The following is a 27770-nucleotide window of genomic DNA, read 5'->3' as shown; positions in this document are numbered from 1 at the left end:
CAGGTAGGCGTGGACGTGCCTTGCTCCTCTCTGTCCACCCAGCCCATCCTCCTTCCTGTCACCTTCCCTGACTATCCTGGCCCCCCACTGAGTCCAGCCCTAGTGGACTCGGGTGCTGCAGGCAATTTCCTAGACCGGTCAGTGGCCTTATCATTACGCATTCCTCTAGACCCTTTTTAACTCCTATCCCAGTCCTTGCCCTAGACAACCGTCCCCTCGGAACAGGACTGGTGTGCCAGACCACGATTCCCATTTCCCTCACATTTACTCACAACCACCTTAAACTCTCCTGCACACGGTGCAGTTTTAGGTTTCAGGGGAGGTGTCTCTGTGTCAATCTGTGCCACCTCCCTGGAAACCACCCACGTCCCTAACACTATGGAGCACCGGGACCTACAGGTGGCCTTTTCAAAGACTCGTGCCACGTGCTTTCCCCCACATCGCTCATGGGACTGCAATATCGACCTACTGTCTGGTTCTAACCTCCCGCGTGGGCACATCTACCCTCTCTCGCATGCAAAGACCGAAGCCATGGAGGCCTATGTCCAGGAGGCGCTGGACTAAAGATGAATTTGTCCGTCTACCTCTCTGGCCACCTCCAACTTCTTTTGTGTGAAGAAGGAGGGAGGTCTCCGCCCCTGTATCGATTACTGAATACTAAGTAAAGCAACTGTTAAATTCAGTTATGCCCTGCCTCTCATACCCACTGTGATCGAACATATACCCAGGTTCTAAGTACTTTACTAGATTGGATTGGCGCAGTGCCTACAACCTGGTGCACATCAGAGAGGGGGATGAATGGAAGACCGCCTTCAGCACCAGGCGCTACGAATACAGGGTAATGCCCTACAGCCTGACAAATGCACCCTCAGTGGTTCAATCATTCATTAACGAGGTGTTTAGAGACATGTTGGGTTGCTGGGTAGTGGTGTACATAGACGACATCTTGGTGTACTCCACTACACCCATGCAACAAGTCTCCTGTCAGGTCCTGTCAGCTCCGTTTTGGAGAGGCTGAGAGGGCATCACCTGTACGCCAAGGTGGAGAAGTGCTTTTTCTTTCAGGAGGCGATCTCTTTCCTGGGCTATCGGATATCCACTGCGGGAGTGGAGATGGAAGAGCAGAGGGTCAGTGCAGTTGGTCCATCCAACATCAAGGCGGTGCAGCACTTCCTTGGTTTTGCTAACTATTTCATGCGCTTCATTAGGGGTCTCACCTCCCTACTGAAGGGAGGTCCTCGACAGCTGTGTTATACTGGGGAGGCCAACAAAGCCTTCCGTGCGCTCGAGGAACGTTTTACTGACGCACCTGTTCTGGCTCACCCTGACCCATCTCTGCCCTTCATCGTGAAGGTGGACGCCTCCGAGGTTGGAGTTGGGGCTGTTCTCTCCCAACGCACTGAGTCGCCGCCTAAACTCCATCCATGCGCCTTCTACTCAAGGAAGCTGTCTCTCGCAGAGCGGAATTACGACGTGGGGGATCGTGAGTTGTTGGCCGTCAAGAAGGCGCTGAACACGTGGCAGCACTGGCTGGAGGGTGCTAAACACCCATTCCTTGTCTGGAAGGACCACAAGAACTTGGAGTACATTTGTTACGAATCCCTTTTGGCCCGACAGTCTAGGGGGGATGGTAATGAGACCCGTAACATAACTCATGCAAATTATTATTGTGACAAAGTAAAAGTGTGCACGAAATAACCACGACAACAGAAATCTACCGTCAAACTCTAGGTTTATTTATAAACACACGGTAATGGGGGGAGCAGGAAAAGGGGCTGAGCTGGACCCAAGGAAAGAAACAATAAGTATTCAAAAACACCCCTAAGCTAGACTAGCCTACTTTAACAACAGCTAACTAACTAACCAAAAATACAGTGGGTGGTCCGCCCAGTTCTAACTAGTGTATTTAACAAAGTTCACCTACGGGTAGTGTATGCCCATGGGCGACTTGTCTTGGTTTCCCCCTTTTCCCACCAGCAACACACAAACACCATAACCAAAAACAATACTCACAGGTGATGACAAAGTGCTATGGAGGTGCTTTAAACAAAAGAGAGGTTAAGACACAAAGCGACTTGAAACACAGAGACCTACAGACATGGCATTTACAGAGAGATTGAGCTAGAGATTGCTCTAGAGCAAACAAATGATGGGGTTTTTAAACCATGGGGAAGGAACTGCGATAGGGTAGGAAATAGGAGGAGGTGTGTCTTCTGATTGATGATTGATTGTTGACTGATTGGGGAGTGATGATTTTCACCTGTGAGGGGAGAAGGAGAGAAAAGAAACACACACACAGGATACACACACACAGGATAACTGTATCCGTAACAACATTCGAGCAGCGAAGAGGCTGAACCCGCGTCAGGCCAGGTGGGCCCGATTCTTCGCCAGGGTTGACTTTACCCTCTCCTACCGGTTGGGATCAAAGAACATTAAGGCCGATGTCCCGGGTGCATGACACAGAGGATCGGAGGGAGAAAGTGACACCCATTATTCCCCTGTCCTGCACTGTGGCTCCTGTCGTGTGGAATGTGGACTGTGACAGGAGCCCTCACCTAACCACTGTCCCGAGGGGCGTATCTACATGCCGTCTCCTCGCCTGGGCACCCACAGCACTTTTGGGGCACCTGGGTATAGCCCATACTATCAACTGGCTCTTCGCCAAGTACTGGTGGCCCACCTTGGCCTGGGACGTCCAGGTTTAAGTCTCTTCCTGCTCGACCTGCCACGAAGCAATACACCTAGGCACCTCCCCTATGGCAAACTCCACCCACTGCCGGTTCCACAATGACCTTGGTCCCATCTCTCCGTGGACTTTGTCACAGACCTTCCCCCCTCAGAGGGGCACACCACCATCCTGGTTGTTGTGGACCGGTTTTCCAAAGCCTGTCTGGTCTCCCTACGACCCTGCAAACCGAGGAGACTCTCTTTTCTCATGTCTTCCTGCACTACGGGTTCCCGGAGGACATGTGGGCTTTCATGGAATGACTGGGGGTCATGGTCAGCCTCACCTAAGGGTACCGTCCCCAATCAAATGGGCAGGGGGAAAGGGTATATCAGGAACTGGGTAGGTACCTTCGTAGTTACTGTCAGGACCGGAAAGGGGAGTGGGCTGCATTTCTGCCTCGGGAAGAATACGCACAAAACTCCCTCCGTCACTCCTCCACTAACCTCACACCCTTTCAGTGTGTTCTAGGCTATCAGATAAAGGTTCCTGCGGTGGACGATTGGTTCCAGTGCGCCGAGGAGGTATGGAACACCGCGCACACCCGTCTCCAGTGCATCGTCCTCCAGCAGAAGGCGCAGGCTGATTGTCACTGCAGTGTTGTCTTTCACCCCAGTGACAGGGTCTGGCTTTCTACGAAGGACCAGCCCCTCCGCCTGCCCTGCCGGAAGCCAAGCCCGTTGTTTGTGGGGCCGTTCAAAGTCCTGAGGAGAGTCATTGAGGTGACGTACAGATTACAGCTCTTCGTCAATTACCGTATCTCACCCTAATTTCATGCATCTCTCCTCGGGACGGTGGAAGCTGGTCCCTTGTCTCGTGCTGGACCCCAGAATGCACCTCCCGCTCTCTTGAACGTCGAGGGGGCCCCCGACATACTCCGTCTGCAGTCTGTTGGCTCATGACATTGTGGGGGGCTTCTCCAGTACTTGGTCGACTGGGAGGGGGTGCTGGGTTCCGTGGGACATCCTGGATCGTTCTCTTATTCGCGACTTCCACAGGCATCGTCCAACCGACAAGCACTGCGTCTCCGGGGTCATCCCCAAGGTCGGCAGCGCACCGCCTCGGGGGAGGGGTGGGGTTACTGTCACACCAGCCTTTGCTTTGGCTCCCCCTCCTGTCCAGCTCAAGCTTTCAGCAATAATTGACAGCACCATGGTGAACAAATGGCACATGTACGCAAATACAATCAGTGGGAATAGGGGCCAGGTGTGCTCAATGAAAGTTCCAGAGGGATCTGTGACAGTACCCCGTCGCAGCGTCGTCGGACGGGCCATTCCTGCTGTCTCCCTTAATGGTCGAATATTCTGTGACGTTGGCATGAAGGATCGGGAGACAGACGCAGTAATCGGGTTTTTATTTAGCCCAAATTACGGTGTGCCGTAGAAAGGCACGGGGACAAAGACCAAACAAACACGTACACAAAACACAGGGTTGAAATCCAAACAAAAGAGCCAGGAGTACCATAAAATAAATACACACGGGCACAATGATTATCTCACGGGACAAGACCCGTAATCATCTACACAATCCACAAGGGCACGAAAGCCCAAAACACACAACACAGGTACTTACACGCACCAACGGACATTGTAACAATAATCGTCAGCGCCAGGGTGAACAAAGGGCACACAAACTCAGCAAAAAAGAAACGTCCTCTCCGCTGTCAACTGTGTTTTTGTCAGAAGACTTAACATGTAAATATTTGTATGAACATAAGATTCAACAACAGACATAAACTGAACAATTTCCACAGACATGTGACTAACAGAAGCGAGAAACGCGAATCGGACCATCACTCCTGGTGAGACAAAACCGTGACTCGTCAGCGAAGAGCACTTTTTGCCAGTCCTGTCTGGTCCAGCGACGGTGGGTTTGTGCCCATAGGTGACATTGTTGCCGGTGATGTCTGGTGAGGACCTGGCTTACAACAGGCTCTCAAGCCCTCAGTCCTGCCTCTCTCAGCCTATTGTGGACAGTCTGAGCACTGATGGAGGGATTGTGTGTTCCTGGTGTTCCAACTCGGGCAGTTGTTGTTGCCATCCTGTACCTGTCCCGCAGGTGTGATGTTCGGATGTACCAATCCTGTGCAGGTGTTGTTACACGTGGTCTGCCACTGCGATGGCGATGAGCTACCCGTCCCGTCTCCCTGTAGTGCTGTCTTAGGCATCTCACAGTACGGACATTGCAATTATTGGCCTGGCCACATCTGCAGTCCTCATGCCTCATTGCAGCATGCTTAAGGCACGTTCACGCAGATGAGCAGGAACCCTGGGCATCTTTTTTTAGTGTTTTTCAGAGTCAGTAGAAAGGCCTCTTTAGTGTCCTACGTTTTCATAACTGTGACCTTAATTTTCTACCGTCTGTAAGATGTTAGTGTCTTAACGACAGTTCCACAGGTGCATGTTCATTAAACCCTTTACAAAGAAGATCTGTGAAGTTATTTTGATTTTTCCTAATTATCTTTGAATGACAGGGTCCTGAAGAAGGGACGTTTCTTTTTTTGCTGAGTTTATATACCAATACAATTAGTTGGAATAGGGGCTAGGTGTGCGCAATGAAAGTTCCAGAGGGATCCATGACAGGTTCGCCCTGTGACTTTGTGTTTATGAAGATATATTTTGAGCACAACAGTGTTTGGTTTTTGTCCGGCTTTGATCTATGGTGCTTAAATAAATTCAGTAAACCTGCGACAGCCTCCTGCCTACTCCTCTCTATACCAGTGACACCATTTGCCATTTGGCTTCAAAATAAAGCAATTGTTGGTTCAATTTAACAGTTGGCATGTTTTATTGAAGACACTAAAATGCATAAATTGATGTTTACTTTGAGGGCGTTGGCTTCTTCGCTAGCTACTGACTATCAAATGAAGCAAAGATGTTTCCAGAGTAAGGGATTGTTTGACTGTTTACCGTCACATGTGCGGTTCAAAGCTGAGGTGACGCCCTAAGATTGGCTCTAAAAATGTAACAAAAGAAAAATATATTCAATCATCAACCACAGGATATCTGGTCATCTTCAGAAATGAAAGGAATGGATGATCTGGCTCATTAGCTAGTGCAGGCCCAGCCTCAAAGCAGATTCTGTGATTCAGGTCCAGGCTGTGTCGTGTGCAAGCTACTCCAGCTGCACAGGCGACGGAGCACATTTGACGGTGACAGCTGGGCCTGCTTAGCCAACCAGCTCCACGGCTCCACACTGCCAACACGCTCCTAAGCAGACCCGTCTCTCCTCTACTCCTCTTCTCAGAACATCATGCAGCAGAACGACGTCTTCTTACATCCTCTGTTCCCTGCTGAGTCATCCACTGGAAGAGCATCCGCCTGCTTCCGAAAGGCTTTATCCCCTCTGGGGAAGAGTAATGTCAACTTACACTATAGCCCCATGATCTAAGACAACGCCCCACGGTCTGAAGACAAAGATGGTATTCCACAGCATTTCAACTCAATTACACAAACCTGGGTTCATAACCTCCCTGCCGTGCTCCAGATTTAGTTCAACTTCAAAAGGTAGTGCCTGGTGTACCGGGCACGCACTACAAAAACCCCATACTTGGTAGAAATGTTTACTTTTGATAACAGCCTTTTGTGTATGTTTGAGCGATTTGAATGGTTTACATGTGTTCCATTTCACCTCACACCTTTCATGCTCTGAGATCTGTGAAACAGAACAAATACCTACAGTAAAACATTTAAATTGTCACACAAAATGGACTAGATATTTAGTTCAAGGGAACACTGTAGCTTACAGTACATTCTCACACCGGAGAGTTTTGCTCATTATATTTTCAGTCTTATGTTCTAATCCAGTACATAGTGGATTATGATATGGTAATACATCAGTACTGAGCTATTTCAGATATTTCCAAATTGTATTCTGACCAAAAGGGTGCCCAAAACGTACAATACTTGATATCATCTGTAGGAAAATTAACTCATTCACAGAAAAGGTCTTTAGAAGGGAGCAATTTATTTGCAACGTTGTTTTAATGGAATCCACATCCTAAGGCATGGTTTGTTGTAGAGGGACATCAACTAGAACCAGTGGTCTGCATCATTCCCAACTGACACCAGTTTACATCCTGTTTAAGTCATGCACTGTCTATTCATGCAGAAACGCCTAAACATATCAGATGTCTCACACATGTTGGTGTTAAAAGCTCTGCAGGATGTACAGGAGCTGGTGCTGTACCCACTAAGAGGGTATGTCCAGAGGGATATCCTAATAATAAAGCTTTGGCAGTGCATGGGCAATTTACTGACGCTAAAAGGCATAAACCATGGTGCTATTCTTCCAATGGACCATTGAATGCCTGTCACAGTGATACAACTCACTCATCGTCACCATCTTTCCTAAGTCGCCAGAAAAGCCTCCATTTACTATCAAGGCAACAACAAAAAAAGCTCTGGTAGAGAAAGAGTCCAAAATCATATCACAATGTTCTGAGCATCAGCCTTGCCTTTTTCTAATCTAGTTTAAGAAAGTTCAATCAGGAAGGCTGGTCCGAATGCTCATTTAACTTCATCCAGTAGGCTTAACATAATTCACTTTGTTTCCTTTTCTACGGGCGTATTGGGAATGAATACAAATGTATCGTCAACATAGCGTCTTGTTTCTTCTCCTCGTTCCTATTAGCCATGTGTGGAATGTCTTTCACCTACTTACCTCATAGCCTTTAAGCACGGCACAATAATGCACATTCATCACGCTGACTGTTTAACCTCCGGGCTCACTCTTGCAATTAGCACCTTCCTCTCTCTCAGCCAATGGGCTTAAATCTGGGGATGTATTTAAAATGTCCACCTACGCTCGTTCTCTCACTTTTCGACAAGCATCCACCTCCTCACCACTATAATAACCTGAAGGCCTGTCATCAGCGGGGGAAAGGAGTTCCAATGATGGAAGCCAGCAGACCCGCATAGGGCTACCTGCCATCACATCATCTGGCTCCGAGGATCTTCCCTTGGAGACAAGACCATTCCCCAAACCATTTATTAAAATGTCATAACGCATTCCGTCATTGTTGTTCATTCGGTTAGGCCTGTGCTCGATTGAATTAGCTGAAGGTCCAAGTAGGAGTCTTCATTTAGCCAATAACTAACCAGGCTTGCCAAATGGAATCTTCAGTATTCACAAAGGAACGTTTCTGTAGTGATGTGGCCAGGAAATTTAAACCTGACAAATGAGTTTGGTGCTGATCCGACCCACTTCCTTCAAACACATTGAACCACAAGGGTATACTTTATCACCATTTAACGAAAACGAGGAGGGATAAGACTCCCATGAGCTTAAAATAGGAAGTAACTCTTGGACATTGGGCTCCCTTGTAAAAATAGATTTATCGATTTGATTCCAAGTGTAATCCTTTTCTATTCTAAAATGTTATGATACTGTATATTGTGTATCCACGCATACTTAGGGACTCGTACAATACAGCTTCAGCATCAATATAATATCTACAGCATGATCTAACTCAGAGCCATTAGTGTCTTCCTAAGTGAAGCAGTTATGTTTGACCTTGAATTCAAACCAGCTCCAGAGGCTAAGGAGTATCTTGGAAGAAGAGGAGACAGACAGTGGAGTCACGGATAAACAGAGCAGCACATCTGTTGAACACATCTGTTCTCTTCATTAGAAGTGCTTGACATTCATTAGGTTCCAGGACAGTGAAACCGCACCGCGCTCTTCACCACGCCTGTCAACAGGAATGTTTTCCTCATTAACTGAAGGCTTTCGCATTCCTGTCATATTATATAGAGCTGAGATGAAGCAGTTCTGTTCCTTACCCTGTATAGAGGTAATAATGATCAAATATAACAAGGGATTATTTTTTCTGCAGTCAACTTCCTTCAAACACTATACTGTACATTAGTGGAATGAAAACAGGTTAATATGGCTCTTCCTGACTGGTATCCATTCAGGGAGGAATATTGCCCTTTTCATTTATTCCACTCCAGCAGGGAGACTGACAAAATCCAGCAACTTAACTGGTCAGCCTATGTTAATTAGGTCTACTGTTAGTCTGTGACTGGTACTAGATTTAGTGTGGTTACAGACTTAAGTAGCTCTGGAGTCAACCTAAAACATATTTGCTGAAACTCATTGTTCTAAAAGACGAGGAAGATGTCAATCTGAAGAATTCAAGCCCTATTAATAGGAACTTAGAGCACCGCATGTTTTTAGACATAGAGAACCAAACCTATGACAACAGATCATTGAATTCCAAAACATGGTCATGACCCACCACAGGAAATTGTGTTTTAGGTTTTATTTTCTTGCTCATTCCAGACATATCGTATGGGGCTGTCCACCAGAACTCTGACGCACGCCACTGACACATCGAGGAGAACAGTGCTGCAGAAAATCAAATACACAGGAGACTGGGCTCTTGTGATTACAGATATCCTCAAGAGCCCAGAGTTAAAACTCAGCAGAATCTGCTCTCTGTTAATCAGCCAGCCAAAATACCACGACAGTGTTTTCATGCTAGTGAAAATTGGCAATTTCCAAAGGCGTTTGTTCAGGGGGAACCCTAGATCTGGACAGACCACAGACAGGATGGAAATATCCAGGCCTCCAGCTGTAATAAGTTCCTCTTTGTTTTTCAAACTAAACACAACTGGGGACAGGGTCTGTGCTGCAACTTGTCTCATCCTTTTCTACCCAGAGAGACTATTTGACCACTAGGAAAAACATGGCTACCGCACCGCAAGACCATAACAAAATACAGGGTCTGTTGTTGGAGCAAAATGCTGGTCTTCTCCCTCCCCACTTCTAAGGACCTATTCATATGCAGTGAATCAGGCTTTTGGCATTTCCCAAAAATTACACCATAATTCAATTTATAATTTAATTGGTTGCAGCTAGGCTTGAATTAGATTCAGGGGTTCCTCAGACCTCAGACCCCTGTCCTTCCATTTACACTAAAAGCCCACATCATCCAGACATTCTGCCCCCCCACACACACATCCTCTCTATCCCCCATCCATCCACTCACCTCATCACAACCTCGCTTTCCCATTAATACATTGTAAAGTGAGGTTTTATATAATCTTCAGTTCTTGCCCCTGTCAGTGGAAATTGGCCATTTTTAGAGGACTTTGTTCAGGAGGGACAGGAAGGAAATATGAGCCATCACAACCACCACAACCTCGCTTTCCCATTAACACATTGAAATCTATATGCTATGATGACATACATCTGAGAATCAAGATTGATAAAAACACATCTGGACAAATTCGGGAATAAGTTTGGGTCGGAAATGGGTCACTGCAGCACCACTGCCGTATTCGCTTGTTACCTTAGCTAAACATGAGCACAATTCCCACCTGTATTTACAGACCCGCCTACCCAAACTCGTGACTTCTTGAGAGAGTTGAGGAGTCTCCCCAGATTTTTTTGGCTGAATATCAGAGAAAAGCTGACATTCTCCCCAGACTTTGTGCCGTTGCCTATAGGCTTACGCTGCTCCAAGTTCGGGGATATCCGAGACTATGCATAATGTTGGTCAAATTGCATTATATGACCAAAGGTATGTCGAACATCTCATTCCAAAATCATGGGCATTAATATGGAGTTGGTCCCCCTTTGCTGCTATAACAGCCTCCACTCTTCTGGGAAGGCTTCCCAATAGATGTTGGAACATTGCTGTGGGGACTTGCTTCCATTCAGCCACAAGAGCATTAGTGAGGTTGGGCGATTAGCCCTGGCTTGCAGTCGGCGTTCCAATTCATCCCGAAGGTGTTTAATGGGGTTGAGGTCAGGGCTTTGTGCAGGCCAGTAACATTCTTTCACACAGATGTCGATAAACCATTATGGACCTTGCTTTGTGCACAGGGGCATTGTCATGCTGAAACAGGAAAGGGCCTTCCCCAAAATGTTGCCACAAAGTTGGAAGCACAGAATCGTCTACAATGTCATTGTATGCTGTAGCATTAAGATTTCCCTTCACTGGAACTAAAGGGCCAAGCCCGAACCATGAAAAAAAGCTCCAGACCATTATTTGTCCTCCACCAAACTTTACAGTTGGCACTATGCATTGGGGCAAGTAGCTGTCACACCCAGACCTGGTGGCTGCCCTTTTTCCCACCTGTGGTTGTGGGAAGTTAACTTTGTTTAGGGCACATAGCCTTTAGCTTCACGGTTTGTTTAGGGCATATAGCCTTTAGCTTCACGGTTTGTTTATTGTTGTGTTCTGCGTCATTTTCCAAATAAAGAGAAAATGTATGCTCACCACGCTGCACCTTGGTCCTCTTCCTTCAACAGCCGTGACAGAACTTCCCACCACCAACAACGGACCAAGCAGCGTGGTAAGGAGGAATGGACGTGGGAGGACATTTTGAATGGCAAGGGATCCTGGACGTGGGAGGAGATCCTGGCCGGGAAGGATCGCCTGCCCTGGGAGCAGGTAGAAGCAGAGAGGAAGGCGAAGGCAGCAGCTAAAGCAGAGCGGCAGCGTTATGAGGGAACACGGCTAACAAGGTTGCCCGAGAGGCAGCCCCCCCAAAACATTTGAGCCAGGCTTCCCGTGTGTCTCTCCACTCCAGTGATGATCCACGGCACAAAGCCTTCCAGTGATGATCCATGGCAAGAAGCCTCCAGTGATGATCCATGGCACGAAGCCTCCAGTGATGATGCATGGCACGAAGCCTCCAGTGATGATCCATGGCACGAAGCCTCCAGTGATGATCCATGGCACGAAGCCTCCAGTGATGATCCATGGCACGAAGCCTCCAGCGACGGTCTCCATCCGGAGCCTCCAGAGACGGTCTCCAGTCCGGAGCCTCCAGCGAGGGTGCCCAGTCCGGGGCCCGCAACGAGGGTTCCCAATCCGGGGCCCACAGCGAGGGTGCCCAGTCTGGGGCCCGCAGCGAAGGTGCCCAGTCCGGGGCCCGCAGCGAAGGTGCCCAGGGCGAAGGTGCCCGGGGCCCGCAGCGAGGGTACTGTATAACGCCCTGATAATTTTTATGTCTCTATTTTGGTTTGGTCAGGGCGTGAGTTGGGGTGGGTATTCTATGTTTTAGCCGGGTAGGGTTCTCAATCAGGGACAGCTGTCTATTGTTGTCTCTGATTGAGAACCATACTTAGACTGCCCTTTTTTTCCCACCTGTGGTTGTGGGAAGTTAACTTTGTTTAGGGCACATAGCCTTTAGCTTCACAATTTGTTTTTGTAGTGTTTATTGTTTTGTTCGGCGTCATTTTCCAAATAGAGAGAAGATGTACGCTCACCACGCTGCACCTTGGTCCTCTTCCTTCAACAGCCATGAAGCGTGATTCATCACTCCAGCGAATGTGTTTCCACTACTCCAGAGTCCAATGGTGGCGAGCTTTACACCACTCTAGCCGACACTTCGCATTGCGCATGGTGATCTTAGGCTTGTTTGCGGCTGCTCGGCCATAGTAACCCATTTCATGAGGCTCCCGACGAACAGTTCTTGTTCTGACATTGCTTCCAGACTCAGTTTGGAACTCGGTAGAGTGTTGCAACCGAGGACATCGCTTCAGCACTCAGCGGTCCCATTCTTTAAGCTTGTGTGTCTTACCACTTCGTGGCTGTGCTGTTGTCACACCTAGACGTTTCCACTTCACAATAACAGCACTTACAGTTGACCAAGGCAGCTCCAGCAGAAATTTTACAAACTGACTTCTTGGAAAGGTGGCATCCTATGACGGTGCCATGTTGAAAGTCACTGAGCTCTTCAGTAAGGCCATCCTACTGCCAATATTTGTCTATGGTGATTGCATGGCTGTGTGCTCGATTTTATACACCTGTCAGCAACGGGTGGGGCTGAAATAGCCAAATCGACTAATTTGAAGGGTTGTCCAGATACTTTTGTATATATACTGTAGATGGCATCATCTGGTTAGAAAAGGTGAGAACCTTTAAATTCTGCATTAAAATCAACAATTCCATAGTGAGTCATGCAATCTACGGTACAGAAGGTCATCACTTAATAGACGTGTCAGTCTGTATTCCATTCAGGGAGGCCTGCCATCTAACTGCTTCAATCATTCACTTAACATACATTTAGGGATTGTTTACCTGAAAACATGTTGAAAGTCTTTATCATTTAGAATAATATCTAAAAGGGGTAAATACATTTTCACAGCCTGGTTTTGATTATCCACCTGGAAATGGCTCATCACTGGCTTATGAAGGAGCAGGAGCATGCCATGGACAGTTTTGTACACGAAATCAGATGTTTACCTATTGGGAGCACTACTTTATTTAATAAAATACAATGTAATACAACTTTAATACATTTTTGTTTAAGATAAATACATTTCCATCATCTTCACTCTGGTGAATTATCCTTCTTCCTGTTTTGTCTTTCATTCTTCTATGTTTTGGAGTTATTTTGGTCTGTTATTTAGAAGGGTTCTGTTGTTTTTTGGTTTAAAAATGATGTCCAGTAGGTCCAGGTATTTACAAAGGGGTCAGGTTTCAAGTGGATTTGAGCTGTTATTTGTTCCATATCTTGGATTTTGTTGGTCTAGTCCTGGATGGTTGGTATCTGAGGTGATAGACAATGTCTTGTTATTGCTTTCTTACTTCTGGCCAACAAGATGTTATATAGCGGGCCTCCTGAGTGGCACAGCAGTCTAAGGCATTGCATCATCATGCTAGAGGCGTCACTACAGACCCTGGTTCGTTCCCAGGCTGTGTCACAACTGGCCATGTTCGGGAGTCCCATAGGGCGGCTCACAATTGGCCCAGTGTCGTGAGGGTTTGGCTGGGGTAGGCAGTCATTGTAAAATAACATTTTGTTCCTAACTGACTTGCCTAGTTAAGAAAAAAAATATTGGGCCATGTGTTTAGCAGATGTAAAACACATCAGATAGTAAAACGTTGTCATTCACTACTTAAGAATTCGAACATGTCTGAACATGCCATCACTCATTATTTCCCTCTAATTGAGCTTTAGGAGCAACAAGCTACAAAATGATTTGCATCAAAGGCACCATCTGCAGTATATTATTGTGTTTTCTAAAATGTCCTTGAGTCTTTAAAGGGTTTTCATATTCTTCCTCTTTATTCAAATATATTCACACACCGCGTTAATTGCTAATTGAGACAGGATTCACAATTAGCTGCTTACTTCAATGAACAGCCCATCTGTTCAATTACATTGACGATTCATACAGTAAAAATACAACTATTAATATGGCATCATAATAAACAGATTCAAGTGAGAATCAAAGTATTGGAGGTTATAGAGCACAGTGTAATTTAAAAATATTCATACCCCTTGACCCTGAAAACATTTTGTTACGTTACAGACTTATTCTAAAATGAATTAAAACATTTCTAAATCCACATCAATCTAAACACAATACCCCATAGTGACAAAGCAAATCCAGGTTTTTATACATTTTTGCAAATGTATTACAAATTAAGAATAGGAATACCTTATTTACAAAAGTAATCAGACACTTTTCTATGAGATAAGGTGCATCCTGTTTCCATTGATCGTCCTTGAAATGTTTCTACAACTTGATTGGAGTCCACCTGTAGATAATTCAATGATTGTACATTATTTGGAAAGGAACACACCTGTCTCTATACAATTTCCCACAGTTGACAGTGCATGTCAGAGCAAAAACCAAGCAATAAGGTCAAAGGAATTTTCCACAGCACTCAGAGTCAGGATTTTGTCAAGGCACATATCTGGTGAAGGGTACCAGAAAAAGGCACATGACAGCTCGCTTGGAGTTTGCCAAAAGGTACCGAAAGGACTCACAGACCATGAGGAACAAGATTCTCTGGTCTGATGAAACCAAGATTGAACTATTTGGCCTGAATGCCAAGCGTCACGTCTGGAGGAAACCTGGCAACATCTTATGGTGAAGCATGGGGGTAGCAGCATCATGCTGTGGGGTTGTTTTTCAGCGGCAGGGACTGGGAGACTAGTCAGGTTTGAGAGAAAGATAAACGAAACAAAGTACAGAGAGATCCTTGATGGAAACCTGCTCCAAAGCGCTCAGGACCTTAGATGGGGGCGAAGGTTAATCTTCCAACAGGCCAACAACCCTAAGCACACAGCCAAGACAACGCAGGAGTGGCTTTTGAATGTCCTCGAGTGACCAGCCAGAGCGAGCCCAGACTTGAATCCGATCTAACATCTCGAGACACCTGAAAGTAGCTGTTCATTGTCGCTACCCATCCAACCTGACAGAGCTTGAGAGGATCTGCAGAGAAGAATGGGAGAAACACCCCAAATACATGTGTGCCAAGCTTGTAGCGTCATACGCAAGAAAACTCAAGTCTGTAATCGCTGCCAAAGGTGCTTCAACAAAGTACTGAGTAAAGGCTCTGAATACTTATGTACAGTTGAAGTCGGAGGTTTATACATACACCTTAGCCAAATACATTTAAACTCTGTTTTTCACAATTCCTGACATTTAATCAGAGTAAAAATTCCCTGTTTTAGGTCAGTTAGGATCACCACTATTTTAAGAATGTGAAATGTCAGACTAATAGTAGAGAGAATTATATATTTCAGCTTTTATTTCTTTCATCACATTCCCAGTGGTTCCGAAGTTTACATACACTCAATTGGTATTTGTTAGCATTGCCTTGAAATTGTTTAACTTGGGTCTAATGTTTCGGGTAGCCAAAAGCTTCCCACAATAAGTTGGGTGAATTATGTCCCATTCCTCCTGACAGAGCTGGTGTAACTGAGTCAGGTTTGTAGGCCTCCTGGCTCGCACACACTTTTTCAGTTCTGCCCAGAAATTCTCTATAGGATTGAGGTCAGGGCTTTGTGATGGCCACTCCAATACTGTACCTTGTCGTTAAGCCATTTTGCCACAACATTGGGGTCATTGTCGATTTGGAAGACCCTGTCAAGGGGTCTGAATACTTTCTCAATGCACTCTAAATATTCTTGCCAAGTCCAACATTCCCAAAAATCCAGTCTCCAACCTAATGTTAACTATATTACCATAGCATAAAGTTAGCATATTGAATCAGCTATGACAGCATTTACATTTTACATTTAAGTCATTTAGCAGACGCTCTTATCCAGAGCGACTTACAAATTGGTGCGTTCACCTTAAGACATCCAGTGGAACAGCCACTTTACAATAGTGCATCTAAATCTTTTAAGGGGGGTGAGAAGGATTACTTTATCCTATCCTAGGTATTCCTGAAAGAGGTGGGGTTTCAGGTGTCTCCGGAAGGTGGTGATTGACTCCGCTGTCCTGGCGTCGTGAGGGAGTTTGTTCCACCATTGGGGGGCCAGAGCAGCGAACAGTTTTGACTGGGCTGCGCGGGAACTGTACTTCCTCAGTGGTAGGGAGGCGAGCAGGCCAGAGGTGGATGAACGCAGTGCCCTTGTTTGGGTGTAGGGCCTGATCAGAGCCTGGAGGTACTGAGGTGCCATTACAGCACAGACAGGTTTTCACAATGGCCTGAACAGCTCTTCCATAGAAGATCCTCTTTACACTACACTAGTTTGACGACACATACTAGTTCCACAACACATAGTTTTGTAGTGTAAAGAGAGTGATCTAGCTTCAAAACTCTCTCTCCCAAGCCACTTTGGTATCTACAGTAGTGTGGGACACTCCTCTGAGTGGTATAGTATAAAGACAATGGCTCTCCAACACCTCATGCCCCTGCAAACTGCACGCAGAGACAATCAAATGTTATACATGAGTTCTGACTCTAGGTATGTAGAAACAGGGCTTAGATGACAAAATCTCGCACCATCCCTTTAAGTTCAAACATATTGAGCAGTGGTGCAAATTAGAGCCATGAGTGCACTGCTTGCTCCTCATCTCCCTACAGTGTATCAGTTATATTTCCGATTGGTGTCAACATAATTACATTTTCATGCTTTTGGGAGTAGAATGTAGTTTTTTTTTTTTATCAACAGAAATGACCTTATCACAGTCGTTCTATAAAAAAAAATCTCACGGGAGGCAGTGACCCCCACTACTTACTTTGCCACCGCCGCTGAAATAAATAAGAGGGGAAACACTGCATCTATCTACGATAATATGATGTATAGCCTACTGTACATATGTCTGTACAAAGACTGTTTACAATAGCAGTATCCTACCCTAAAGGAGCTCCCTCCCAACTGAGATTTTCTCCAGTAGACATGTCGTGTAGGAAATGCGTAACCAACGTACCACTCTACTCATGTAACATGCCTGCTAGACGTCACATCAACATGAGTTTATTATTTTATAGATTGGATCTGCCTCAAGAAAAAGGTAACTGGCACTTGCATTGAATTCATTCAGCATGTATATCAATTCAAAACAATCAAATTAAGTTAGAAGTACAAGTAACTGAAATCAATGTGAAGGTTCAGCAAGTATGGACAGTAGATTTCAAAGACAACATATCTGCTGTTGGTGTTAATTTCACCTAGACAGAATACTAAGCATTACTGGAAGGGGGGGGGGGACAGACGTTAATTGCGGTTCTTCTTATTAAAACACAAATTAAGTTAAGCCTCCTTTCTCTTCTTGGTTATTGAAAAGTCTACAGTGAACAAAAAGCCCTACAGTATAGCTCAATGATTCCAATGAGAGTGTCTCTGAGTCGTACATGGTTATTTTGATGAATCAATTATATTTTCAGAAGTAACCTCAAATCAGGTTTCGATTCCTTCCTTACTTTTGGCAGTTGCTTCTTCAATCATACTAAAAGCAAAAGTCAAACCCAAACAATGCACAGGCCTATTTAGACTTAGACAAAGAGGCATAATTCTGGTAATAGTTAACTGGCATTTACAGGAAAACATTTTCGTCATCTTGCAGAACAATAAATGCTCAAACATGTTCTGCAAACTAAGTTGTAGAGGGGCTATTTTCATTAGTACGCTAGAATAAGAACTAATTGACTGTGCCACAGCGGTGAAAATGATACCAATATTTGCTAATTCAGAGTGAGTACTGTGTCCTGTGATTTTACTGTGATGACCATTGGATAGGTTATCTAATCAGTTATGTGGATAATAAGGGCAGCGAATCAACTATGCACCAGAAAACCAATGCCATTGGTGAGCCATCTAAACAATGCCAGGAAATAATACATAAAATCAGTAGAGAAGCATGGCTTCACTTTTAATGTCTCTTGCTTTGTAAAACCAATCCAAATAGACCTTACCGTGAAATGCGTACTTACAAGCACTTAACCAACAATGCAGAGTAAGTAAGAAAGATTTGCTCAATAAACTAAAGTAAAAACAGAAACACAATAAATGAACAATAACGAGGCTATATACAATGGATACCGGTACCGAGTCAATGTGCAAGCGTACGGGTTAGTTGAGGTAATTGAGGTAATACATTATATATACAAAAGTATGTGGACACACCTTCAAATTAGTGAATTTGGCCACTTCAGCCACACTCGTGCGGTTACTGTGAAGTGGAAACATCTAGGAGCAACAACGGCTCAGTGGCAAAGGGATATACACCACACAAGCTCAAAGAACCTGACCGCCGAGGGCCGAAGCGAGTAGCTTGAGTTCCAAACTGCCTCTGGAAGCAACGTCAGCACAATAAGTGTTTGTCAGGAGCTTCAAGAAATCGGTTTCCATGGCCGAGCAGTCGCACACAAGCCTAAGATTACCATGTGCAATGCCAAGCATCAGCTGGAGTGGTGTAAAACTCACCGCCATTGGACTCTGGAGCAGTGGAAACGTGTTCTCTGGAGTGATGAAACACACTTCACCATCTGGCAGTCCGACGGACGAATCTGGGTTTGGCGGATGCCAGGAGAACACTACCTGCCCCAATACATAGTGCCAACTGTAAAGTTTGTTGGAGGAAGAATAATGGTCTGGGGCTGTTTTTCATTGTTTGGTCTAGGCCCTTTAGTTCCAGTGAAGGGAAATCTTAACACGACAGCATACAATGACATTCTGTGCTTCCAACTGTGTGGCTACAGTTTGGGGAAGGCCCTTTGCTATTTCAGAATGACAATGCCCCGTGTAAAAAGCAAGGTCCATACAGAACTGGTTTGTCTAAAACAGTGTGGAAGAACTTGACTGGCCTGCACAGTGCCCTGACCTAATTTTTCCCAAGATGGTGGTGCAGTAGGTAGGACGTGTGTATGTGTATCTGTCTCTGACTTTGTCTTTTGTCTTTTCCTGTGTAAATAGACAGTATTTTTTTGTACATATCTTAATCTCACATTCTATCTATGAACTAAATATACTTTCCTGCAACCCGCCTCACCCAACGTGGTACATATCTGTATTTCTATTTCTTATAACTGGAACTTCCATCAGGAGATGGAAGTTAACTAGCTACTAGTCTGTGTTAGCCACGGCTAGCGGTCCTCGCCTTTTTCCTCCGTCATCAGCCAGCCTTAGCTCGGACAACACCTGCCAGTCTGCACAGCGCGATATCAACCCAGAGCATATCGGACTGCTTCTCTCTACCATATCACCGGATTCCTGCCGCTTTGGATCATTACACAAAATCATTACTCCGAATCATCACAGCTAGCTAGCTGCAAACGAGTGGCCACTGTTAGCTAACGCCTCTGTCCCGAAGCAAGCACCAGCTAGCCTTGAGCTGGCCTCGAGCTAGGCCCATATACCAGCTAATTCTAGGGCTACAATACCTCCTTTGCCAATTGGCCTGGACCCTTTATGGTTGACATGGAGCCTCGCAGATCCATCACGACTGGACTGCCGACGTGATCGCCCGATGTGGTTTCAGCAGGCTATTCTGTTATGATGTCGCCAAAGAACCAGCTACTAGCCTCGACCCGCTAGCTTTTCTGAACGCTGTGTCCCCTGCTTGCCTAGCGTAATAGTGATTACCGATCAGCACCTTGACTCACCTATTGCTGCTCTTTTGACCCTGTGATCACTCATTTACACAGCTGATGCCCCCTGGACTGTTTCAATAACATGGTACCTCATTTTGTTTACCTGTCGGCCCCAGCCTCGAACTCAGGTCCTGTACGTACCTAACTGACCCATTCTGCCCATTAATCGCCATTTACCCGTTGTTGTCTTAGCTCTCCTGATCAACACCTGTGATTGCTTTATGCATCTCTCTAATATCCGTGTCTGAATCCTGTCTTAGGAAGGCCACCAAAAATTCTGAAATTTCCATCCCCAACTACAACATTTTCCACCAAGATAGAACTGCCAACGGGGTGGAGTTGCAATCTATTGCAGAGATAGCATGCAGAGTTCTGTCATGCTATCCAGGTCTGTGCCCAAACAGTTTGAGCTTCTACTTTTAAAAATCCACCTTCCCAGAAATAAGTCTCTCACTGTTTCCGCTTGTTATAGACCCCCTCAGCCCCCAGCTGACACCATATGTGAATTAATTGCCCCCCATTTATCTTCAGAGTTTGCACTGTTAGGTGACCTAAACTGGGATATGCTCAACACCCTGGCCATCCTACTATCTAAGCTAGATGCCCTCAATCTCACACAAATTATCATGGAACCTACCAGGTACCACCCTAAATCCGTAAACAAGGGCACCCTCATAGATATCATCCTGACCAACTTGCCCTCTAAATACACCTCTATCAGGATCTCAGCGATCACTGCCTCAATGCCTGTGTCCGTAATGGGTCCGGAGTCAAATGACCAACACCCATCACTGTCAAAAGCTCCCTAAAACACTTCAGTGAGCAGGCCTTTCTAATCGACCTGGCATGGGTATCCTAGAAGGATATTGACCTCATTCCGTCAGTAGAGGATGCCTGGTTATTCTTTAAAAGTGGTTTCCTCACCATCTTAAATAAGGATGGCCCATTTAAAAAATGTAGAACTAATAACAGATATAGCCCTTGGTTCACTCCAGACCTGACTGCCCTTGACCAGCACAAAAACATCCTGTGGCGTACTGCATTAGCATCGAATAGTCCATCCTGTGGCTAGCTTTTTGAAACAGAAATTTGCATCCTGTAACACAAACTCCCAAAAGTTCTGGGACACTGTAAAGTCCATGGAGAATAAGAGCACCTCATCCCAGCTGCCCACTGCAGGATAGGAAACACTGTCACCACCGATAAATCCACAATAATTGAGAATTTCAATAACCATTTTTCTAAGGCTGGCCATGCTTTCCACCTGGCTACCCCTACCCTGGTCAACAGCCATGCACCCTCCACAACAACTTTCCCAAGCCTCCCCCATTTCTCCTTTACCCAAATCCAGATAGCTGATGTTCTGAAAGAGCTGCAAAATCTGGACCCCTACAAATCAGCTGGGCTAGACAATCTGGACCCTCTCTTTCTAACATTATCCACCGCAATTGTAGCAACCCCTATTACTAGCCTGTTCAACCTCTCTTTCGTATTGTCTAAGATCCCTAAAGTTTGGAAAGCTGGTGCGGTCATCCCCTCTTCAAAGGGGGTGACACACAGACCAAAACTGTTACATACCTATATCTATTCTACCCTGCCTTTCTAAAGTCTCCGAAAGCCAAGTGAACAAACAGATCACCGACCATTTAGAAACCCACCGTACCTTCTCCACTATGCAATCTGGTTTCTGATCTGGTCATGGGTGCACCTCAGCCATGCTCAAGGTCCTGAATGATATCATAACTGCCATCGATAAAAGACAATACTGTGCAGCCGTATTCATTGACCTAGCCAAGGCTTCGACTCTGTCAATCACCACATTCTTATCGGCAGACTCAACAGCCTTGGTTTCTCAAATGACTGCCTCGCCTGGTTCACCAACTACTTCTCTGATAGAGTTCAGTGTGTCAAATCAGAGGGCCTGTTGTCCGGACCTCTGGCAGTCTCTATGGGGGTGCCACAGGGTTCAATTCTCAGGCCGACTCTCTTCTCTGTATACATCAATCATGTCGCTCTTGCTGCTGGCGACTCTCTGATCCACCTCTACGCAGACGACACCATTCTGTATACCTCTGGCCCTTCTTTGGACACTGTGTTAACAAACCTCCAAACAAGCTTCAATGCCATACAACACTCCTTCCGTGGCCTCCAACTGCTCTTAAATGCACGCAAAACTTAATGCATGCTCTTCAACCGATTGCTGCCCGCACCCGCCCACCCGTCTAGCATCACTACTCTGGACGATTCTGACTTGTGTGTGTGTGTGTGTGAAACATTAAAAAATATAATTTTTGATAAAACTATACTAAATTGCAATGAAGGTTTACAGTAGTCTCAACAGCACAGCACTCTGTAGGGTAGCAACATGGTGTAGCCGGAGGACAGCTAGTTTCCATCCTCCTCTGGGTACATTGACTTCAACACAAAACCTAGGAGGCCCCCCATTCCATAGACTTACACAGTAATTATGACGACTTCCATAGGACCTCCTCCAACCTATCAGAGCTCTTGCCGCATAAACGGACATGTTGTTCACCCAATCCAAGGATCAGACAATGAATATTGTATTGAAAGCATACAGTACAGCTAGCTAGCACTGCAGTGCTTAAAATGTGGTGAATAATTGACTCAAAAAGAGAGAAAGACAATAGTTGAACAGTTTTGAACAAATGCATTTCTTCAAAAATTAAGGAGAAACAAGAGAGAGTGAGCTAGCTATATTTCATATTTTTTCACTTTCACTTTCACTTACTTAGCTAGCGAATGCAGTTAGCTAGTTTAGCATACTCAAACACCCGGCTCAAACAGAGAGGGATGCTATGTTACCTAGCTGGCTATGGCTATCCAACACTGGAACTCTTCCAAGTTAAGGTAAGCTTTTGGTTTTATTAATTTATTGCCACCGGGGCCCACCGGTGTAACTGCTAAACTGCTTGCTGACTATACACTGTACTGCATTATTGTAGCGGATTTACTAACGCGTTAGTTCTAGTAGCTATGTTGACTTGACGTTAGCTATTATGGTGGAAACAATGTAGACTGTGTGTAGTGGTTAGTGTGATGATATGATATGAAGGTTTGGAAAGCTGTTTGTATGTAGCCGCTATGAACGTGAACTGTGTTTGCGTGTGATCAGGGATGTATTCATTCTGCAAATTCCAAGCGGGCTGTCATGTGCCTTTTACTGAGGAGTGGCTTCCGTCTGGCCACTCTACCATAAAGGCCTGATTGGTGGAGTGCTGCAGAGATGGTTGTCCTTCTGGAAGTTTCTCCCATCTCCACAGAGGAACTCTGGAGCTTGGTCAAAGTAACCATCGGGTTTTTGGTCACCTCCCTGACCAAGGCCATTCTCCCCCGATTGCTCAGTTTGGCCAGGCAGCCAGCTCTAGGAAGAGTATTGGTGGTTCCATTTAAGAATGGTGGAGGCCACTGTGTTCTTGGGGACTTTCAATGCTGCAGCCATTTTTTGGTAGCCTTCCCCAGATCTGTGCCACGACACAATACTGTCTCGGAGCTCTACGGACAATTCCTTCGACCTCATGGCTGCTCTGACATGCACTGTCAACAGTGGGACCTAATATAGACCGGTTTGGGCCTTTCCAAATCATGTCCAAATCAATTGAATGTCCCACAGGTGGACTCCAATCAAGATGTAGAAACATCTCAAGGATGATCTCGCTCTCGTTGGCTGGGCCCTTGCTTCATACTCGTCGCCAAACCCACTGGCTACAGGTTATCTACAAGTCTCTGCTAGGTAAAGCCCTGCCCTATCTCGGCTCGCTGGTCACCATAGCAGCACCCACTCGTAGCACACGCTCCAGCAGGTATATCTCACTGGTCACCCCCAAAGCCAATTCCTCCTTTGGTCGCCTTTCCTTCCAGTTCTCTGCTGCCACTGACTGGAATGAACTGCAAAAAGCTGGAGATTCCCATCTCCCTCACTGGCTTTAAGAACCAGCTGTGAGAGCAGCTCACAGATCACTGCACCTGTTCATAGCCCATCTGTATACAGCCCATCTATCTACCTCATTCCCATACTGTATGTATTTATTTAGCTCCTTTTGCACCATAGTATCTCTACTTGCACATCCATCTTTTGCACATCGACCATTCCAGTGTTTAATTGCCATATTGTAATTACTTTGCCACCATGGCTTATTTATTGACTTAACTCCCTTAGTTGACCTTATTGGCACTCACTGTATATAGACTTTGTTTTCTTATTTATATTATTGACTGTATGTTTATTCCATGTGTAACTCTGTTGTTGTTTGTGTCGAACTGCTATGCTTAATCTTGGCCAGGTCGCAGTTGCAAATGAGAGCTTGTTCTCAACTAGCTTACCTGGTTAAATAAAAGGTGAAATAAAAAATAAAAACAGGATAAATGGAAACAGGATACACCTGAGCTCAATTTTGAGTCTCGTAGCAAAGGATCTGAATACTTAAGTAAATAAGGTATTTCAGATTTGTTTTAAATACATTTGCTAACATTTCTTAAAACCTGTTTTTGATTTGTCATTATGGGGTATTGTGTGTAGATAGATCAGGGGAAAATATTTTAATAACAAAATGTGGAAAAAGTGAAGGGGTCTGAATACATTCCGATTGCACTATACAGTGGGGAGAACAAGTATTTGATAACCTGCAAAATCGGCAGTGTTTCCTACTTACAAAGCATGTAGAGGTATGTCATTTTTATCATAGGTACACTTCAACTGTGAGAGACGGAATCTAAAACAAAAATCCAGAAAATCACATTGTATGATTTTTAAGTAATTCATTTGCATTTTATTGATTAACTGTTCAGCAGTTTTATGGCTTGGTGGTAGAATCTGCCTTTTTGGTCCCAGACTTGGCGCTCATGTACCGCCTGCCGTGTGGTAGCAGAGAGTACAGTCTATGTGCTTCTACATCTGCATTGCTTGCTGTTTGGGGTTTTAGGCTGGGTTTCTGTACAGCCCTTTGTGACATCAGCTGATGATAAATTTGATTGAATGATTGATGACTTGGGTGGCTTGAGGATTTGACAATATTTGTGGTCTTCCTCTGACACCGCCTGGCATAGGAAGCTTGGCCCCAGTGATGTACTGGTCCGTACGCACTATCTTCTGTAGTGCCTTGCGGTCGGAATGCCTGAATAGTTGCTATACCAAGCGGTGATGCAACCAGTCAGGATGCTCTCGATGGTGCAGCTATAGAACTTTTTGAGGATCTGAGGTCCCATGTCAAATCTTTTCAGACACCTGAGGGGGTGTTGTCGTGCCCTTATCACGACTGTCTTGGTGTGTTTGGACCATGATAGGTCCTTAGTGATGTGAACACCAAGTCACTCGAAACTCTCGACATGCTCCACTACAGCCCTGTCGATGTGTTTGGGGGCGTGCTTGGCCCTTCTTTTCCTGTAGCCCACGATTAGCTCCTTTGTCTTATAAGGTACTGCATCAAGGTCAAAGATTGAACATATTTTACCTGATTTTAAGATATTTTTAAGATACCTCTGTAGGTTGAAAATAGTCAAGACAGACAACATTTCAAGACAGGTAAACTTCTTATTATAAGGGGCAAGCTGGTGATTTGAAGTTTTAATATTGAGAAAATCTGTGTAGTTCTATGGTAGCAGCTGCCAGCACAGTCAAACGTGTAAACTAGATTATCTACCAATGTGCACACTACAAATCTGCATTTGTTTTGGTTGCTTTCAGACCCGATTAAATTATAAACTTGTTATCAAAATAATATATACATGCTTGGAATTCCCTGCCTCTATTTGACTAAAGCAACAGTTCATCACAAGAAATACATTTTCGGGAAATAAATGAATATATTACAATAAGATGTATTGGATGAACTACGGTGATTGGTCCCATCTACAAGACATGCTTTCAGATGTAATGAGCACATGGATGACTACCAAAATAATAGAATCTGTGAAGCTGCACTATTTCAAGTAATAAAAGGTCTGTGAAAATAGTTCTGGTTCCTCTGATACCACTTTATTACAGTGTAGTTACTAATTTGTTCTGATGTAATTAACACATTTGATGTCAAATACTTCAATGTTCCTCATCTAAAGAATATTCTGCCGTGATATATAGCAAGAGCGATTGCATTAAACATAAATAAATAAGCCACTATAAAAGGAGAGCAAAACCACCTACTCTAATTTGTTAATTAAGACAGTTTTTCATATAATTGTTCTATTTAAACAGTTGAGAGTTTTATGCAAGTAAAACATGTTTTAAAACCAAGCCAAAACAACATTATATAAATTATTCATATTGAACTTACATTTGAGCTTCATGAATCTTACATGAGTGTTTTCCTGTCATATTTATTTAACACAAATTGTGTTTTCCTAATGCATGATTTAGCATTAGGAACACATCAGCTTCTACTGCCACAATTACTTTTAAGTAAATTTAAAAAATGGTATTTCAGTTTTTTATTTGTAATAAATTTGTCTGGGAGTGCAGTCATACTTACTCATAAATCAGTGGGATGGCGTGTGTAAATGTCGTGTGCTTATACAGGTACAGTACATGCAGAAACGTAAACTACAGTTAAAACAGACATATTCAAGCAGGTTCCTCAGGAACTCTCTGATTGAGACATTATGGATTATGAAGATCGCGAAAATGTGCATATGGCTGTAAGGATAATGAAGGCTTACTCTTTAAGGAAATACAGTGAGGCATAGTCAAAGTAATATTGACAACATGGACTATCCACGTGAATATTGTTTTTAAATAATTCAGCACCATTCCAAATAATCAGGGTACCAAGAATCACAATGTCAAATAGCAAAGAATTATTCAATGGCAGCAATGTTAATAATCACAGTTGATCTGAAGCTACAATAGGTCGCAAAATGGTTCTGACCATCTCAGGCGATTATTCCTAAAAACCTATGATCAGACAATAATAACAATATTCCTCTAGAGAAATCCGTTGAGTAAACAAGTTGACTGCCACAACCTTTCCTAACAAATGGAAATGTGTCGTTCTGAATTTTCCAGGTGCAAGAATGACTCTAAATGACTCTAAAAGTATGTTAACCTTAATGATTCGGTCAGGAATGTGTATTAATCTCACAATAAAATGAATTGATTAATATGCCTATCATAGAAGAATAACATATCATGACCGTGAGGGGAACTGATACTGAAACTTCGAATGAAGTATATTCCTGTGTATCTAGACCAAACCAAAGATATTTAAAAAATAAAATAAATAAACATTACTGAAATTGACTCCTCAGTGCCGCAATATAGCTAAGGAAATTGTAAATAAATTACTATAGTCTACTTACCTATCAAAACGCTGACAGCGATATTAATAAAAGTGTGTCTTCTTATACAATCCATGGCTCCTTTTGGAAGGATCCTGGAAAGAGTTGCCACTTTTATTTATTAATGTTAACAAATGATAAACAACCAAAAACGCGTTTTAGATCACCAGGTCCCAAGGACGTGCAGCCTTTTTGCGAGCGTAGTTTTTACTTCACCTTGCTGTAATAGTGGCGATGCTGATGCTGCAGCGTTTCGGTCTGAATTGGTGAACCAACTCAAACTCACTCCCGAATGAATGTCTTCTCCTTCTCTTTGGGTTACCACTGCCTACTTAGAAACTTGGTCCTAAAGCCTGCCTGTGGTACATGCTGTATATTACTGCTTTGCAGAGAGCTTTGTGCATGGCGGTTGGTATGGTCATGTTTTACTGTTGGCACAGCCTGGTCTCATACAATGGACGTAACATAGTAAATGTAAATCCAGGATACTTCAATTAGTATGATACGGAATGTAAAGTTTGGTAACCCTAAGGTTGCAAGTTTGAATCTCATCTTTAGCATTATTGTAATTAGCAACTTTGAACTACTTGCTACTTTTTAGCCATTTTGCAACTACTTAGCATGTTAGCTAACCCTTCCCTAACCTTAATCCTTTTAGCTCACCCTAACCCTAACATTAACCATTTAACCTAACTTCTAAACTTAACCCTAAAACAGAAAACATAGCCTAGCTAACATTAGCAAGTTAACATATAGTATTTTTTGCAAATTCTTAATATATAGTAAGAATTGTCATTTGTAACATATCATGTGAAATTATTGATGGACATCCACAAACAGCGGAGTCAATCACCACCTTCCGGAGACACCTGAAACCCCACCTCTTTAAGGAATACCTAGGATAGGATAAAGTAATCCTTCTCACCCCCCCCCTTAAAAGATTTAGATGCACTA

The 27770-nt window shown here is 44.3% G+C and overlaps 1 protein-coding gene across 1 annotated transcript in view; it reads right to left on the bottom strand.

Annotated features, from left to right (window-relative positions):
* The window catches only part of ltk (leukocyte receptor tyrosine kinase), a 71543-nt gene extending 44389 nt beyond the window's left edge, over window positions 1-27154 (bottom strand). Inside the window, 2 exon segments of the mRNA XM_029675141.2 lie at window positions 26838-26911; window positions 27033-27154. Coding sequence (XP_029531001.2) covers window positions 26838-26892 — 55 coding nt within the window. The 5' untranslated portion in view covers window positions 26893-26911; window positions 27033-27154.
* Between the last annotated feature and the right edge of the window lie 616 nt (window positions 27155-27770).

The sequence above is a fragment of the Oncorhynchus nerka genome, linkage group LG12 (genome assembly GCF_034236695.1).
Source record: "Oncorhynchus nerka isolate Pitt River linkage group LG12, Oner_Uvic_2.0, whole genome shotgun sequence".
NCBI lineage: Eukaryota > Metazoa > Chordata > Actinopteri > Salmoniformes > Salmonidae > Oncorhynchus > Oncorhynchus nerka.
The sequence above is the reverse complement of the archived record's forward strand: the minus strand, read 5'-3'. Positions and strand labels throughout refer to the sequence as shown.